This window comes from Paramisgurnus dabryanus, chromosome 24 (assembly GCF_030506205.2).
Source record: "Paramisgurnus dabryanus chromosome 24, PD_genome_1.1, whole genome shotgun sequence".
In the NCBI taxonomy this organism is placed as follows: Eukaryota; Metazoa; Chordata; class Actinopteri; order Cypriniformes; family Cobitidae; genus Paramisgurnus; species Paramisgurnus dabryanus.
In genome coordinates this window covers 15,004,556-15,021,187 of record NC_133360.1, presented here as the reverse complement: position 1 = coordinate 15,021,187, position 16,632 = coordinate 15,004,556, and the positions used below count along the sequence as shown (strand labels likewise).

The following is a 16,632-nucleotide window of genomic DNA, read 5'->3' as shown; positions in this document are numbered from 1 at the left end:
GGTGATGTTGGTTTCAGCCAGTAAAAACAAAAAAAAATACTGACCTTTTCTGGTGTCGATTTGTTACACTGTAAAAAATACTTTGCTGCCTTAAAATTTTTTGTTGAATCAACTCGGATTTACAAGTCATTTCAACTTACTATTATTTATCTTGACTAGAGATGAGTTGTTATAACTACAGGTGAGTTGTTATAACTTATAAATTTAAGTTGACTTTTCTCAACTATATTTTATAAGTTGTGACAACTAATTTCTGTTGACATGACTTGTAAATCTGAGTTGATTTAACAAATTATTAAGTAAAATTATAAGTCAGCAAAGTTTTTTTTACAGTGTAGGACCGTTTACAGCCCTTTCTTAAACCCTTAACCCTTAACATAGCCAAAATATGAATGATGTCTTTGAATAAATTCTGCCCATGCCTAGAGCCAGCCCTGTTGGGGAATATAGCCAAATTTGTCTTTATATTATGATTGATTCAGTAAAAAACTCATCTGTTTTGTCACCAGAAGCTTTAGAAAGTAGGCTTTCTGAAATTAATGATAGCACGAGCTGTATTTCATTATTATTACCCTGTCATCAAAATGTGGAAAACACATGGGTGTTAAAATGGGTACTCTCTCTCTCTCTCTCTCTCTCTCTCTCTCTCTCTCTCTCTCTCTCTGTCTCTCTCTCTCTCTCTCTCTCTCTCTCTCTCAAAGTTTAAAATACATGCGGATGGCAAGTTCTGCAATCCTACTGTATGTGTACAGTATGTACATTGAGCAGCCCTGTTGAGGTGGCTCGTTTGGGGCCTGATTTTATTTTAATTTGGATAGATTTATATTTTTAAAGTATTTTTAAACATTGTGTGGGGCCCCAAAGTGCCCCCTTCCCTAACAGATGAAATCTCACTCCAAACTTTTGATAAAACTTAAGAGCCCGATTTTATGTGAAATAAATGAGGTCCATAAATTTAGAGGTTTGTGATTTATTGTAAAAAAAGTAACAAAAATTCAAATGAGGATCATGCAACTTACATGTCATACAAAATTACAAAATGTACTTGAACAACTAGCAGTAGACCGTTTAATAAAATAATAGGAATCTTTATGACAAAAAAACAAACCTGATTAGAAAATATGTGAGAACCCAGCTAAAGTCATTTTATTATAAAAAATATTCTGTTAAAATATTAGAGGCCAAAGATTGAAATCAGTGAGTGAAATGTTCCTAATCCCATAATTAGATTATGAGACATTAGCTTGGATTTCACAGACAGGGTCACAAATGTATATACACAAACTCTATAAACTTGTCTGTGGCATTAAACAGTGTGAAGAACCTGACCCTTATTAAAGGGAAAGTTCACCCAAAAATGAAAACTTTGTCATCATTTACTCACTCTCATGTTTTTACAAACCTGTATACATTATTTTGTTCTGGTGAACCTGAAGGAAGATATTTTAAGGAATTTTTGTAACCAAACCGTTCGTGAGCCCATTCACTTCCATTAGGGTGGCCATTCGTGCCAGTTCCGCCGGACACGTCCCGAACATGTTTTCGGGTTCATTCTCCGGAAGTCGCGTTGGTCGACCGCATACGTCATCAAAGGTTTAATTTCAGAAAAGCAACGGTTACATTTCAAGGTAAGAATGAAACTACAATGATTGTATGTCTTAAAAGAAATAAATCTTAATTTTCTAATGTATTTTAACTGAAACATGAGAACTTTGATGACGTATGCGGTCGAGCAACGCGACTTCCGGAGAACGAACCCAAAAACATGTTCGAGACGTGTCCGGCGGAACTGGCACGAATGGCCACCCTAACTTCCATAGTAGGAATAAAGTGAACAAATGATGACAGAATTTTCCATTTTGGGTGAACTATCCCTTTAAGACTAAATAGACCCTGAAATATTGTCTCAGCTAAAAACAATTGTCATTATGTCAGTGAAGAAAGTTAAAAGACAGCTCAAATGACTTAACATTGATTGATGTGGAACAATATGATTTAAACAGAGGAGTTAAAGATACGGCGTTTTCATAGCGGTTAGCAATAGCAAGCTAGCTTTGAAGGCATGGGGAAAGATCCCGGCCTACTTTCAGAGCGCTCCCTAAAGCTATCATGGCAAATACCTCCTCCTAACTGCGAGTCAAAATCAGAAGAAAACGCTCATGATATTACAGTAATAATGAACCTAAACTACATTTTTACATTATTATTAGAGCTTATAGCGGGTTCGTAAGCTTGCTGTTTATGCGTGACCAGGGTCCTAGGAGGAGTTATGCAAATACAGAGGCTGACAGAAAGGTGGGATCACATTTAATGACTAGATGAACATTTTATGGTCCTGAGACTTTTACCAAATATATTTCTTACATTATTTTTAATACTTAACATTTGAATTATTATCTGCTATCATGAAGTAAAGAGACTTTCAACAAATATAACAAAATGTTTTTGAAAAATGATAAAACATGAAACAAGAATTAAAAAGAACTGAAGCTTTTTACAGCAAGGATATTCCTATTTTAAGAACGCATGGAAAACCATTTGGTGTAGTTCTGAAATCTACCAGCAGGGGCAAAGTGTGCCATGCTAACCCAATATAATACAATATGCATGCAAAAAACTGTGAATTTACTGTGTGTAACTACAATAAAATATCAAAAGATGCAGTTTATTCCAAACGTTTTTACCATACCAATTTTTATGTCACATGATTTAAATGTTACATGACACAGGCATGATAAGACAAAATGGCAGTCATGTAAAAATACAAACTGCAATGACTGCGCTATAAATGCTTTAAAGAATCCACCCACCCACATTTTGATCTCATTTGCATAGACAGAAACACTGATTACTTATTTCTGACATATTGGGCAGCTCATTAACATACAAACATATATGGAAAAAAAACTACAAAAAACTTCCCTCTTTGAGGTGTCAAAAATAAGATGTATAACGGTTTATGACAAACGCATTTTAAATAGTAAAAGTTGTATTTATACCAACTGCGTTGTTGCCAAGTCTGAGGTTTTCCGCGGAATTAGGGAACTACTTTAAAACTGCTGCCGATGGGTGTTTTTTATGTCTGCAGGTTAAATGGAACCCTTATAGTGTGATATTTATCCCAGGGAGTGTGAATTTTAGCTGCTAAAATGACCCCCTTGAAATACGATTGGGCTAGTTTTGTTTAGCAATTGGGTGGGTTTTACTGTGAAAACCTGGCAACCCTGATGTACTGTATGTTTGACCTATCAATGCTACAAATATTTTTGACTGCCAATCAAACTTCCTGGTAAATATAGACTTGATGCAAAAAAGTTGAATGACACATAACTACTGAGTCATTTAACCACCTGACTGTTTGATTTGAAAACAAAAAAACACAATTTACCATCACTATACTATCTTAAACAACTGTTTCTTTTTTTTGGATATGCAAATTTTGTCTTGATACAAGCATAAACCGCATTACATGTTGTTAGATTCCTTTGAAATCAAGGTAGGTTGTAAAAGAATTTTTAAGGAACGGTTCACCTCTTACATCATTTACTCACCGTCATGTTGTTTTTAACCTGTATGAGTTTCTTCCTGCTGTCATCCATAGTAGAAAAAACAAATATGTTCTTTTGTGTTCACCAGAATAAAGAAACTTAGAAACTGGTGAGTAAATGATGACAGAATTACATTTTTGGGTGCACTATCCTTTAAGCCTGAACTTGATTCTCTGCAGTTTCGTTTTTCAATCTGACACATATACTGGGGTTGAGGATGCAGATTTGTCTCCATTGTCTGTACGCCGTGTGTTTTGGGTCTTCAATCTAAGTTTATGTGGCAGTGCGGCAGTACAATCTGCTGGCACCGTCTGTTCGCCTTCTTCGTCGGACAGGATCCTCTGATTCCCTGGTTGAGGCAAGGGCCGTGTTACCCAAGAACCGGTTACAGGAGCGAGGTGTGGAGGAAAGACTGCGGTTGTAGGAGAATGAAGATTGGGGAGGTCTAAGAAGTATGGGTAATTTCTTCGTAGAGCCATAGGGTGCGTGGGCAGGAAAGCAGAGCCGGGATGAGTACCAATACACGTGGGTGGTTGTTGGTTTCCAGACAAATTGGAGGACTCTCTTTCTTGTCTTCTCCCCCAAAACAAGTCTTTGTCTGAGAACAGAGGTTGTGGAGGCAAACTATGAAGTTGAGACAGGGCCCTTTGTGGTGAAGAATAAGGAATTCCAGGACTCAGCAGACCGTACCGAAGTTTCAAAGCCAACAGCTCTGCTCGTAGCCGAGCGTTCTCTTCGCTCAACGAAACCAGCCGTGTCTCCAACACGTAGTCGCTGACCCTTCGTTTCTCACGCGACCGCTTGGCTGCTTCGTTATTCTTGCGCCGTTTCTCCCAGTACATCGCATCTTTCTTCTCGTCCGGGATGAATTCCCGTTTGCGCCGCAGGCCTAGACCCCTGGGTGACATCTCCTCAGCTTCTACCTCAGGTTCCCATCTCACTCGTGAGAAAGCAGACTCCATGTTCTTCAGTCCTGGCCAGGTGCAGAATTTCTGGTTTTGCACAATACGCACCTGTTCTCTTCTGGTATGCAGTATCTAGGTAGTCAGATATTAGTCCCGAGTTTGCTTCTCAGTCATGATGTCAACCAGGTCCTTTACCTACAATGACAGAGCAGAGTTATTTCCTTTACAGCTGCAGCATTTGTTCATCTGTGTCATATTACCAAGAAGTGTCAATTTCTCAAGAGTCAATTTTCCTATAGTTCTTATGAATATCTTGACCTTTACCTGATGAAGATCAGAATGGTTACAGGTGCCTCGCATAGAAACGTAAAACTTGACAGTGTTTCGTAATTCACAGGTTTGCTTCCTGTAATGTTCTGATGATGATTCTTAGGGTTGTAAAGTGCTAAAAAAATCCCCTTGTCGCGGCATGTGTTGTACATTGCAGTTTTGCCAGTCAGTAGGATAATGCCAATAATGCATTAATCATTTTACTAACTAACAAATTTTAAATCTGATTTAAAATTTTGGAGCCAATTGTTAGTCTTTGCTTATTAGCAGTTGTTGTTGATGGTTCGACAGGGCTTGCGAAATGCGGAGGAAACCATTAACCAAAGCCACATCAAAGCCTGACAATGAAGTGAATTTGAAGCATCAATGTTGTGTAGATGTATAGATGTTTGGGGGTGTTCACTGCATTCTGGACACGGGTGTGACCACTGTGTGACACAGGGAACCATGTCTTCCCACCTGGCGTTCCATAAACTCCCACAATGTCTGATGGTCTAATTTTGTGGGTCACCGGTGGAAGAATGAGTGTGTCTTCCTCTGATGTCATTGACACATTGTATACTCTTCCTGTACTGACACTTATAATTATTAATGTTAGAAGAAAAGGGCAGATAGGTCATACGTCTCTTCCAAAAGGTCAGCTGCTGATCTTAAAGATTTTATAGTAGCCCCAAAATGTACAGTATGTTTAAGTCATGCTTAAAAATGCACAAATGTCTTTGCTTTGCATCATATTTCATTAGATTAAAATGATATAGCTTCCTTTTTTTCAGCTATTTTAAATAATATCTTGACTTTTTGAATTGTGTTCAACGTTATGAAGCTCCAAAAGCACATAAGTTTACATCCATTATTAAAGTAATTCTTATGACTTCAGTGGATTGCTAAATGATATGTTTGTGAGAAGAAAAAAATATTTAAAGCTTATTGAGTGATTGATACTTCATGTATTATTGTATATTAAAGAAAAACACCACAAACGTGGGGATTTTTTGAGCGGATAAAAAATTAGAACTATATTGTATGGTGGAAGAGCACTTAGTTTGCAGCACTTCGACCTCGGCATGCATTAACATCATCACTCCTGAGTACTCCCCCTCTCGCTTAAACTTCCGTCAATATTACTGCACCCGAGGTCAAAGTGCTGCAAACTAAGTGCTCTTCAGCCATACAATATAGTTCTCATTTTTATCCGCTTAAGAAATCGCTACATTTAATTTTGTGCCACCATACTTACTAATGTAACTTCTCATGTAAAAGTCTATGAATAGGGAAAACATAGAAGTGTTTGGTGGCTTCTAAATTCATCCCTGTTTGGATCCTAAGGAATTAATGCGTCTAGGCTAAATGCTTACACTTTAACAATCTCGTCAAATGCGAGTGATTTCAATGTTAAGTCAATGTGAAGACGCGTTGACGCGCATCTGGAGGTCTTGCGGCGCGAATGAGGCGTTTAGCGCGGCGCAGTAGACGCGATTCCACCTTATTTGCACGTCTATTTCGCGCGAAAGGGTGAATTGAGCGTTGCCGCGGGAAAATTTGAACTTTGGGAGAAAAACGTGCTGCGTTAACCAATCAGGCGCTTGCTGTAGTAGTGACGTGATTACAGAAAGTGAGGGGAGTCGCAGAAGCCCCTCTCATGACGCGAATTTCCGTGTGAATGTCTCGATGACTAGAATTTCATGCACTGCATTTACGCGCAAATGAAGCGAGTACACTCAAAAATATGGTGTATGTTAAAATATGGTGGCACGTCGACTCTCATTGATTCTAGTGGTTTAAATTTTAATGCATTTGGCAGTCTCTTACAGTGCATTACATTGTTTTCATCATCAGTGTGTTCCCTGGGTTCGAACCTGTTAGACTGCTAACGCAATGCTCTACAATTGAGCTATGCTGGTTGATTAGTACTGCATCAGAAACCACCTACTTCCATACTATATAGTTTTTGAAAAACAGTAGGCAAAAAGTTCCCGGATGACCTACGACTTCCGGCAAGATTCTGGAAAATTATATCATTCGATGGACACTTTACTGTCCCATTATTCAACGAAGAAGAAGAAGAGGCATTGTTTTATTAAAAAAATGTTCGATAATGTGGCTCTATTCAAATGCAAATACATATATTAAACAGCTGCCCCTTGTGGTTAAATTGCGCTTGTTTAGCGTCATTCCAGTTAACGGCAAACTTGATGTTATGATGATTCACGTGATGTATTAACATGGCGGATGTAGTACATCCGAATTCATTCATACTATCAAAATTTATTCATACTATAAGGGTGTTTTCACATCTGTAGTTCGGTTCATTTGGTCCGGACTTTTTTAGCAGTTTTGGTTCCATTTCACACCACACTGATTGCTCTGATCCGCACCAGTTGAAACGAACCAAAATTCTGTCATGTGATAAGATCAACATCACTCATTGGCCACATGTATTTGAAAGTATTTCCTAAACTGCTTCTCGATTGGTCAGAATCAACTTGCGCAAAATTCCAACGGAACCCCCGGAAGTAAACAAAAAGAAGGATAATACAGCAGACACCATGAACAGACAGCTGTGCGCTGTAATTATGTCTCCGTGGTTGTTATACATAGTTTGTATACAGCACTTTAGACAAACCGTTCATTTTCAAAAAGAATCACGGATGCGACTTGAAAACAATGTTTTAAAGCCCTGCAAACGGCGAAGACACAAAATTTCTGAGGCTCCGCCCACACCTCCTCGCAACTCCAGGTATGTCACTGATTTGTCATTGTGCTAATATTGCTAATAGAAACAGTCAACAAACACTTCCTCATCCGATAATTCACTGCGCAGCTGACTACGGCAGCTGGTTTAGTCCAAAATGCGCAGTACTTTTGCAGTTAGGTCGGTTAGATCTCGGATCGTGTTCTCACCACAAACGAACCGCTCTAGTGTTCGTTTGAAAGCGTACCAAGACCACCTCTTCAAGGTGGTCTCTGTCCGCTTGTTTTTTCCGCTTTTGGTGTGGACCAGAGTTCGATTGCTGCATTCTCACCTGCCCAAACGATCCGCACCAATTGAGCAATCACTCTGAGTCGCACTTTTTTCATAGTTTGGCTGGTCCTGCGACTTCTAGTCAGGTGCGACTTATACGTCAAAATTATTTCATATGAACCAAGACACCAATGGTGTAGACACCATTACCGTCTACAGCCGCGAAAGTCCGCTCTATGCTGCTCCTGTGTTTATGTAATTCAATGGATTCAGTGATGCGGAATGATATCGGGGCCTTTTTGAACTTGATTTGGCTTGTCTTCTTAATTTAACCTATTCAGCCTCCCAGGTATGTTTGATATGCTATTGTGTTCGGTGAATAAATGGTAATGTTACGTTAACATGTACAGACACTTATTCAGCCTGCTGTTCTGTGTGCCATTGTTTAGTTGAATAGCTTGCCTTTCCAGATTAAATGTCTGTTCTTGGGCTTGGATTTTGTGAAATCATTTTCTAAATGAACGCGACGTATAGTCCAGTGTGACTTATATATGTTTTTTCCTCTTAAACACGCATTTTTGACTGATGTGACTTATACTCCGGAGCGACTTGTAGTTTGGAAAATACGGTATCCATATTCATACTAAGTAGTACCTATTGTTTCAGTAGGCACTTCATCTAATCCAGTACCTACTGTCACAGTATGCGATTTCAGACGCAGGGTAGTTGTCATATGCATGTTAAATAGCCATGCAAGAACCAGTCAGATTTAATGTTAACGACGTGCTGCCATATTTAAATTTAAATGCACTGATCTCTACGTTTACAATATAACACATGATGAATCTTTGGTAAATAAGCATAAATATGTATAGTTTTCTCTCACAAACATTGAAAAAGCTACTTTTTAAGAGGATTTATTTCTTAAAAGTTCTTGTAGCTTATATTGGCAATGCACCATATATTTCAAGGAAGTACATTGATTGCCAAAAATGTGTACCACATATGCACTATATACAGTGCGAATGTGGTTTAAGCGCCCCAATGCTTAATGGCCTCACCGTTTGCAAATGATTTGAATTTCGACAGCAGTCCTTTGTGCAGTTTGCAATTTGTTCAACTAACCTCTAACTTCCCTTCATGTTGCCCACACTCACTGCGGTTTCTCTTTTTCTCCCCAGAAAACCTTTCTCCAAGTTTACAGAGTGGCTGTGTTTTCGTGCAGACTAACCACATCCTACTCATCCCTTTTTTTACCTGACATTTACCTCTACGTGGTCTGGGAATCTGGTCTAAGAGCGTGACACAGATGCTCACCACAACACAATACTAAAAAGACTGTTGAGCCAAGCCGCGAGCCAGCGATGCATTGTTTGATGTGCACAGTGCGTGAGTATGCTAATAGTGAGTAGAGAATTAACTGTGGATGCTCACTCAAACCACAGCTATGAGAGAAAGCCTGCAGCGTGATGCTACGCTGACCAGTGTGCGTGTATTCATGTGCAGGCACAGTAAAGTGAAAGTAAAGTGTCCTAATCTACCTAATTTTACAATACTTAATCCCAACTAGTGTATCTTGTAAAACTTGGAAGTTTTTTTGGGGAGGAGTTTAAACAATATTAGAGTGATATTTGCATCTCCTAAAATGCAAATTTTGTGTAAAGTTCTGTGTAGATGAAATAAAGTCGTCACCACAGGACCCAATATAGCTTCTGACACACGCTTCTAACCAAAGCGACTCACAATGCATAGTATACATTTGAAATATATGTGTTTCCTGAGATTCAAACCTATTATTAGTGCAACACAGCTACATAGACTGGTTTGATATAGTGGTATTGGCTTGAAATGATTTTTTATATGGATTTATTAAACCGGTGTAAAAAAGATATAATTTTAGGCCAAAAAAAACAGGTTATGATATGGATGCTCTATCATCACAAGAAATAAAGCTTCTTGATTCCCCAAATTATTTACCCAAATCTGCCTTTGACACTATAGAGCGAGGTGGGTGATTGCAGGCATAATGTAGTTTCACTTTCACACCTTCCATTTTTTAACACAGAATTTCGGGCAGGCACAAAATAGCAACCTAATATGACAATACTCTCATATTTAATCACCCTCATGCCATCTCAGATGTATATTCTAACAACTAACAATTTTACTGTACTTTAAAATGCAATAATGTTGTCTTCTTAATGCCATAATGGGCTGTAAATGTAAATGTCAAAATGCCAAAACCCACATCCATCTATCATAACAGTATTCTAAATCAGTGGTTCTCAAACTGGGGGCCGGGGCCCCCAGGGGGGCCGCGAGATGGTGCCAGGAGGGCCCCAATTTTATCACATTTTATAAAATACATTAATTTATCATGAATTCTGTGTAATTAAACCCAAAAAATAAGGATACTAACCAAAAGGACTACTTTGTATAATTTAATGTGTTTTTTATTAAAATGTTGAGTTTTAGAACTGTTTTTTGTCACAAATTTTCTTTGGGGGGCCGCAAAAGAATGCGCCATACACAAGGGGCCTAAAAAAGTTTGAGAACCACTGTTCTAAATGACTCCAGTGGCCTAAAGAGCACCTATGGTCCGATTCACAATTTTAAATTTCCTTTGGTGTGTACCTGTAGGTGTGTAAATTATATGCAATAGGTACATACCCCAAAGTAAACAATGTCGCAAGATATCGTCTCCAACGTAAATCTCTTTTCTTGAACTACAACAAACACACGGATTGCAGGAAACATTTACGTCCGGGCCTGTTGACGTGGACAAGATCGACATTATCATAATTCCTCCCGCTTCGGCCTGTAAGTTAACTCCTGTTAGCATTGCATTTTGCGCGATTCTTTTAAACATGGTAAGGAGCGTCACATTTCCAGCTGATGTCAGAGGTATTCAGGCCAATCGTACAGGTTAGCTGGCCAATCAGAGACAGCGCTTTTCAGATCGATGAGTTTTGTACAAAATCAGTGCATTTCAGGAAGACAGGGATATCTGGAGCCACAAAAATGTACGGTATGTGGAAAAGACCATAAATTACGCAAACACATTGTATTAAAGCAACACCAAACAGTTTTTTTTTACCTTAAAATAACGTTTCCAAAAAAGTTTCAGTCGTTCATCCACTAGAAACAGGGTGAACGGCACTTTCACATTTGCTTTGCAGCCCTCTATTGGCCAAAACCGCACTAAAGAAGTTTCAAACCATCGGGTCGCGGCCTTGTAGTTCGAGTGAAAACTACAAAAACTATAAAGACTTAACGGCAGACCTACAATCCAATCAGAGCCAGCTTTGCTGCGGTAGGCTAAATTATTTACGACAATGGTGATGGATAATTCCGCTTCCAACCTGTAGGGGGAGCAAAGAGCAAAAACTCTTTAGTGTTGCTTTAATAAGAAATAGGCCAAAATATCATCTTGCTTACAGTATCACAATGTATTGCATTGCATCATATCATATAGCCAGATTCTTGCCGATACACAGCCCTGTTTGGAAGTGAAATTATACATTTGTAATAGAAAATGATTCATGTTTTGAGCCTATTTAGTGATCGATACATTGAGTATCCATGGCAACATACAAATAATCACGGATAATATGTAAAATATGTGACGAAATTGCACGTCAAAACTCGCAACTAATGAGAACCAATGAGATTCAACGTTATGGGTGTCATATTTTAATTTACAGCACAGATCTGTACTGTAGATTGCTGTGATATTACTCTCATTCCGGCGTAATAATCAAGGACTTTGCTTCTGTACCATGGGTGCAGCAGGTGTAATGATATTACGCAGTGCCCAAAAATAGTCCCCGGCTATTGAAAGTTACCGTAATATCATTGCGCCTTCTGCAGTCATGTTACGGCAGCAAAGTCCTTGATTATTACGCCAGAATGAGAGTATAGTTCCTGACCATATCTGCCTAGAAAAAAGCAACTTTTAATTTTCCGTCGGTCTTAATACACGATGTAACTAAAAAAGTGTCACGTTTTAAATAGGAAAAATATCGAAACTCTTTGGTTATTTTTTAGCGCGATGCTAATGGTCTAATCAGATTCAATGGATTATGCTAAGCTATGCTAAAAGTGCTACCACCAAACCCAGAGATCAGCTGAATGGATTCTGAAACGGTAAGAATCAGATGTTTAAGTCTAGGGGAGCTGGAAAACGAGCATATTTTCAAAAAAAGTCGAATGTCCTTTTCAAAAAACTTAATAAAATTTTAATCTCTGCCACGTTGACCCCTTATGTAATAAATAACATGGCGCCATTGAAATATAAAATTGTTTGTGTCATAAACATCGGGAATGGCATAAGACCATCACAAATCTTCACAAATTTGAACTAAAATATTAACCAACCTTGCGCTTTAGATCATTTCTTTTTTCCTATGGGTAAATGGAATTGTTACACCCACCTCGATATAACCAGTGTTAGGTTTCAACAGGTTTTTTAAAAATTATTGTGTGGGTCATGTTAACCACACTACCACGTGGTTCGTCTCCAAACCCCGATTCTATTTATCAGTGAAACATGCGCGGAGATGTGTGAAAACAAAGGCTTGAAGAAACGTCTGGGTGTCAACTTGTTAAAGGGGCAGTGGTTTGTTGAAGTTTTTTAACTTGTTGTGATGTCTCTCACACAAGCTGTTCCACATCATCACCTTTACTGATGGAAAATAAAGCACATAGCATAGCATTACGTCTAGGTTGTACTTATATCCGATACACCTGCTAATGCTTATAATAATAGCTAGTCAATATCACGCTGCGAAACTCACAAGAGTTTTACATGAGTTGCAGCATCCAGTTCAGATTTTCAGATGCGTCCTCTGGGGAAACGTTGCTCTAACTGTAAATGTTATTGAGCTTTATGTATTTAGTGTGAAAAGTTTTCTCGTCTGCCAGATAATGCGAACACGGCCTCGATATGCTAACAGTTTATCTGTGGTAATGGTGACACTCGCTCCGTGGCTAAATATAACATCTGCCTGCTGTGTCGCTGCGCCACAATCATGCACACAATCATATATACACTTGTGTACATTTAGGAAGTCTTAACAGTGGTTGTTGTAGTGCTTTGCCTCTTCCTGTGTTGAGTATGCAATGATTAAAAGTTAGAAAAATTAAACCAAATGCCAATAAACCATCGCATTTTAATACGTATAAACATGAGATACTACAATAATGGTAACGATAATAACAAATAATAGTAACTATTGTAACCACACCTGTGATTGCTTTTGCTGGGGCACCATTAGGAAATTGCATTATGCAATCCTTAAATGTGACCTTAACAAAAGTTACTGTACAGTAGATAGGTAATTAGATTAATAAAGTTAGCTTTATGGAAAAAGTCTAGTATAATTTGTTTGCAAATGCCATTTGGTTTGATATTTTGTCTTTTAATGCAATCAAATTCATATTCATATGTGTGTGAATTAACTACAGTATGTGTGTGTATATACAGTACAGTATGTCAAAAAAAGATTCAAAGTTATGATCTGGTAGTGGTGTACATTTAGTAGTTGGATGGTCTCATGGCCTCCTGAGGCTTTAGCAAGCCATGCACCTGCTGCTTGCTATCACTCTTAGATGGTGCTTTTCAGTAACCAGTGCTTTAACTTCTGCTTTTTGTCACCTATTTATTTCACTGTCCTCTAACCACCTGCTTTTCTGTACGAGTTTATTTCCTGTCTGATGGTGTTGTCCTTAGTTGTTATGCTGTGTGTTTTTCATATTTAGAGACTCAGATGTTTGTATGAAAAATAACGTCTGCTTGCAAAAACAAAAATTCCTTGAAAGTGTAAACGTGCTGCTATTTTATAGACATTTCATGTTTTTAAATATTATAATATGTTTTTGTATATAATTCATGGTCTCAGACCATGTTGAAAATTGAAACTTAAATAAAACGTTTATTTAACGGAAAAAAAAGGATCGCATACGCTCAGCATACGCTTGCTGACTGCTGAGTCCACACCACTGACGCCAGCCCGAATAAATCATTTATGCAACAGGCGTACTTTAAAATGTCTTTAACTTTTCACTTAAATTTTTATAATAATATTAATAGTATAATTTACAATAAAAAATAAATGTAAGCATTTTTACTAATGGTGTGACGCATATATCCCAACTATGTTGAGTGGTAATGGCAAAAATCATTAGCGCGAATGATAAGGGCTCAATCGTAACTCATTAGTTTTGTTTGGTAACGCTGAACGAGCCACAGTTACATCAGAAATATCATTTGTGACTTTGGGTTTGAATATTTGGCAACGTAATCGATGTAGATAATCAAGACACCACACATATCCTATAACACTCCCCACATTTACCACCTTTGCAAAATCTGATCTTATAGTAGTCTGCAAGACAAAATTATGAACATATAATGATTTAATTCATTTAAATCTAAGTAAAATATTTAATGCAACATAATATTTGCATCAAACCACTGTTTATACAGCATGATAGACGCTATGTGTCATCATTATGTGTCATTAAACTCATCATTGCATAATACTGGACGGAGTTAAGAAATTGAATTATGTAATGTACATGTAGATTAAAGGATTTGATGATTAAAAGGTTACGTCTGAAATGAGTTTTATGCATGAGTATGCATATTAGCTACCAAGTACATTTAATGTGAAACGTGGTCCCAAACTATATAACTCTGCTTATCTGAGGCGTCTTATCTTGCAGTTCTCCTTTAAAAACTCTACTGTTAGTTAAACGTACATGATTTCATTTTAGTGCAAGAAAACCTTATATTTACAGTAGCGAGGCGTTTATTTCCGTATAGGCCTTTGTTACATAAGCATGAAACATCACAGCCAATGTGCCATGTTTTGCTTTACTTTGCTTTATGTGCTTACTTTTCTTATATATATCACATTTCTACAGAAAGTCAAAAGATGCTTATTTTATCACTTCACGCATTTACACTAGACCATTAATGAACATACAGTACCAAAAAAAACACAGTTTCTTACCTTCTCGACTTCTATAACACTTCATTCAGCTCCGTCGGGTCACCCGGTGCTGACATCACTGAGATTGTTCATCATTATTGAAAGTAGCCGACTGTATGACACCGGTCTCACCTGCCGTGAAGTGTCGATTAAATGCTCTGCCCTCCAACTCTTGGCCTCTCTTTAGTGTGAAGTGTGATTATAAGTCAGAGACGTCTGTACGCCTCTGTACGAGATGAGTTCTGCCCACAAACCCCTTTATGTGTTTGCTGCTAACAAAAAGCAAAAGGTCTATGCCATGGCCCACATACCCTTATATGCGGGTGTGGGTGTCGGTGTCAGTGGGTGTTTGTGTCCTTTTGTGAATGGGGTGCAAAAAAGGGGTCAAATATTATAATATTACTGCATGCTTTTATGATGAGCAAAACGTGCGTCTTTAAGACCTGCAACGGTTCCCAGGGAGCCCAACACACCCCGATATTCAGAATAATGGTTGGTAGATCAATGCGTTTGTCACTGAGCTATTCTCATTTGTGCTAAATATTTTGTTACATCCTTGCTGATTCCTGTTTAGATAAGCATCCAAAAGTGGTGTGTGATACGCTCATGTATTGACAAAAATATTATACAGAACTGACAACACGCCTCATACATATGCTCTAAAAATGCTGGGTTATTTCCAACCCAGCGTTTGGTCACAAATAGACAAACCCAACTAATGTAGCCAATGCTTGATTGTTTAAACCCAAAATGTTGTTTTAACCCATTGTTGGGTCGAATATAAACATTTTGTGGGTTAATAAAACCCAACGGCTGGGTTTGTCTCTTTAACCCTAACCTGTCCACTACTAACAAGACATTGTTATTGTTATTAAATTTACTGTTAAATTGTATACTCTTCACCCTAGCTTCATTACTAACTAACATCTGTATGTCGTGTACTATGTATGCTAGTTGTTGGCTCTTGTTAAATGCATATGTTAAATGTTTTCTCCTTTATAAGTTGTTCTTGATAGTATATTTATGAAAGTCAATTTAAATTCATTTTCCAGCTCCCCTATTATTTTGGAATTCATACATCTGATCTCCGGGTCTGGCGGTACCACTTTTAGCATAGCTTAGCATAATCCATTGAATCTGATTAGACCATTAGCATCGTGCTACAAAATAACCAAAGAGTTTGGATATTTTTCCTATTTAAAACTTGACTCTTCTGTAGTTACTAAAAATCGCAACTTTTAATTTTCTGTTGGTCTTAGTACACAAAGAGTCAAGTTTTAAATAGAAACAATATTGAAACTCTTTGGTTATTTTTGAGTGTGATGCTAATGGTCTAATCAGATTCAATTTATTATGCTAAGCTATGCTAAAAGTGCTAGCGCCAGACCCGGAGATCAGCTGAATGGATTCCAAAATGGTAAAAATCAAATGTTTAACTCTAGGGGAGCTGGAAAATTAGCATATTTTCAAAAAAAGTGGAGTGTCCCTTTAAAGCTGTTGTCATATGGTTGGGAGTGTGAGGGATTCTTGCAAAAGGCACGTTGTGCAATTAATGTACATTTAAAGCAGTGTTTTTTCAACAAAAGGGGCTTAAAGGGATAGTTTACCCAAAAATGAAAATTCTGTCATCATTTACTCACTCTCATGTTGTTACAAACCCACATAAATGTCTTTTTTCTGATGAACACAAAGGAAGATATTTTGAGAAATGTTTGTTACCAAACCGTTCGTGGACCCCATTCACTTCCATAGTAGGAAAAAAGAATACAATGGAAGTAAATAGGGTTCACGAATGGTTTGGTTACAAATATTCCTTAAAATATCTTCCTTTGTCTTCATCAGACAAAGAAATGTATGCAGGTTTGTAACCACATTTGAGTGAGTAAATGATG

General features: G+C 37.8%; 1 protein-coding gene across 1 annotated transcript; it reads right to left on the bottom strand.

The window, feature by feature from the left end:
- Positions 1-1,796: 1,796 nt before the first annotated feature.
- On the bottom strand, positions 1,797-15,002 carry nfil3-4 (nuclear factor, interleukin 3 regulated, member 4). The gene is made up of 2 exons (XM_065246561.2): positions 14,762-15,002; positions 1,797-4,648 (listed from the first exon to the last, which is right to left on the bottom strand). Exon 2 carries the CDS (start codon positions 4,508-4,510, stop codon positions 3,737-3,739), a length of 774 nt encoding a protein of 257 aa, XP_065102633.1. The 5' UTR covers positions 4,511-4,648; positions 14,762-15,002; the 3' UTR covers positions 1,797-3,736.
- Positions 15,003-16,632: the final 1,630 nt, after the last annotated feature.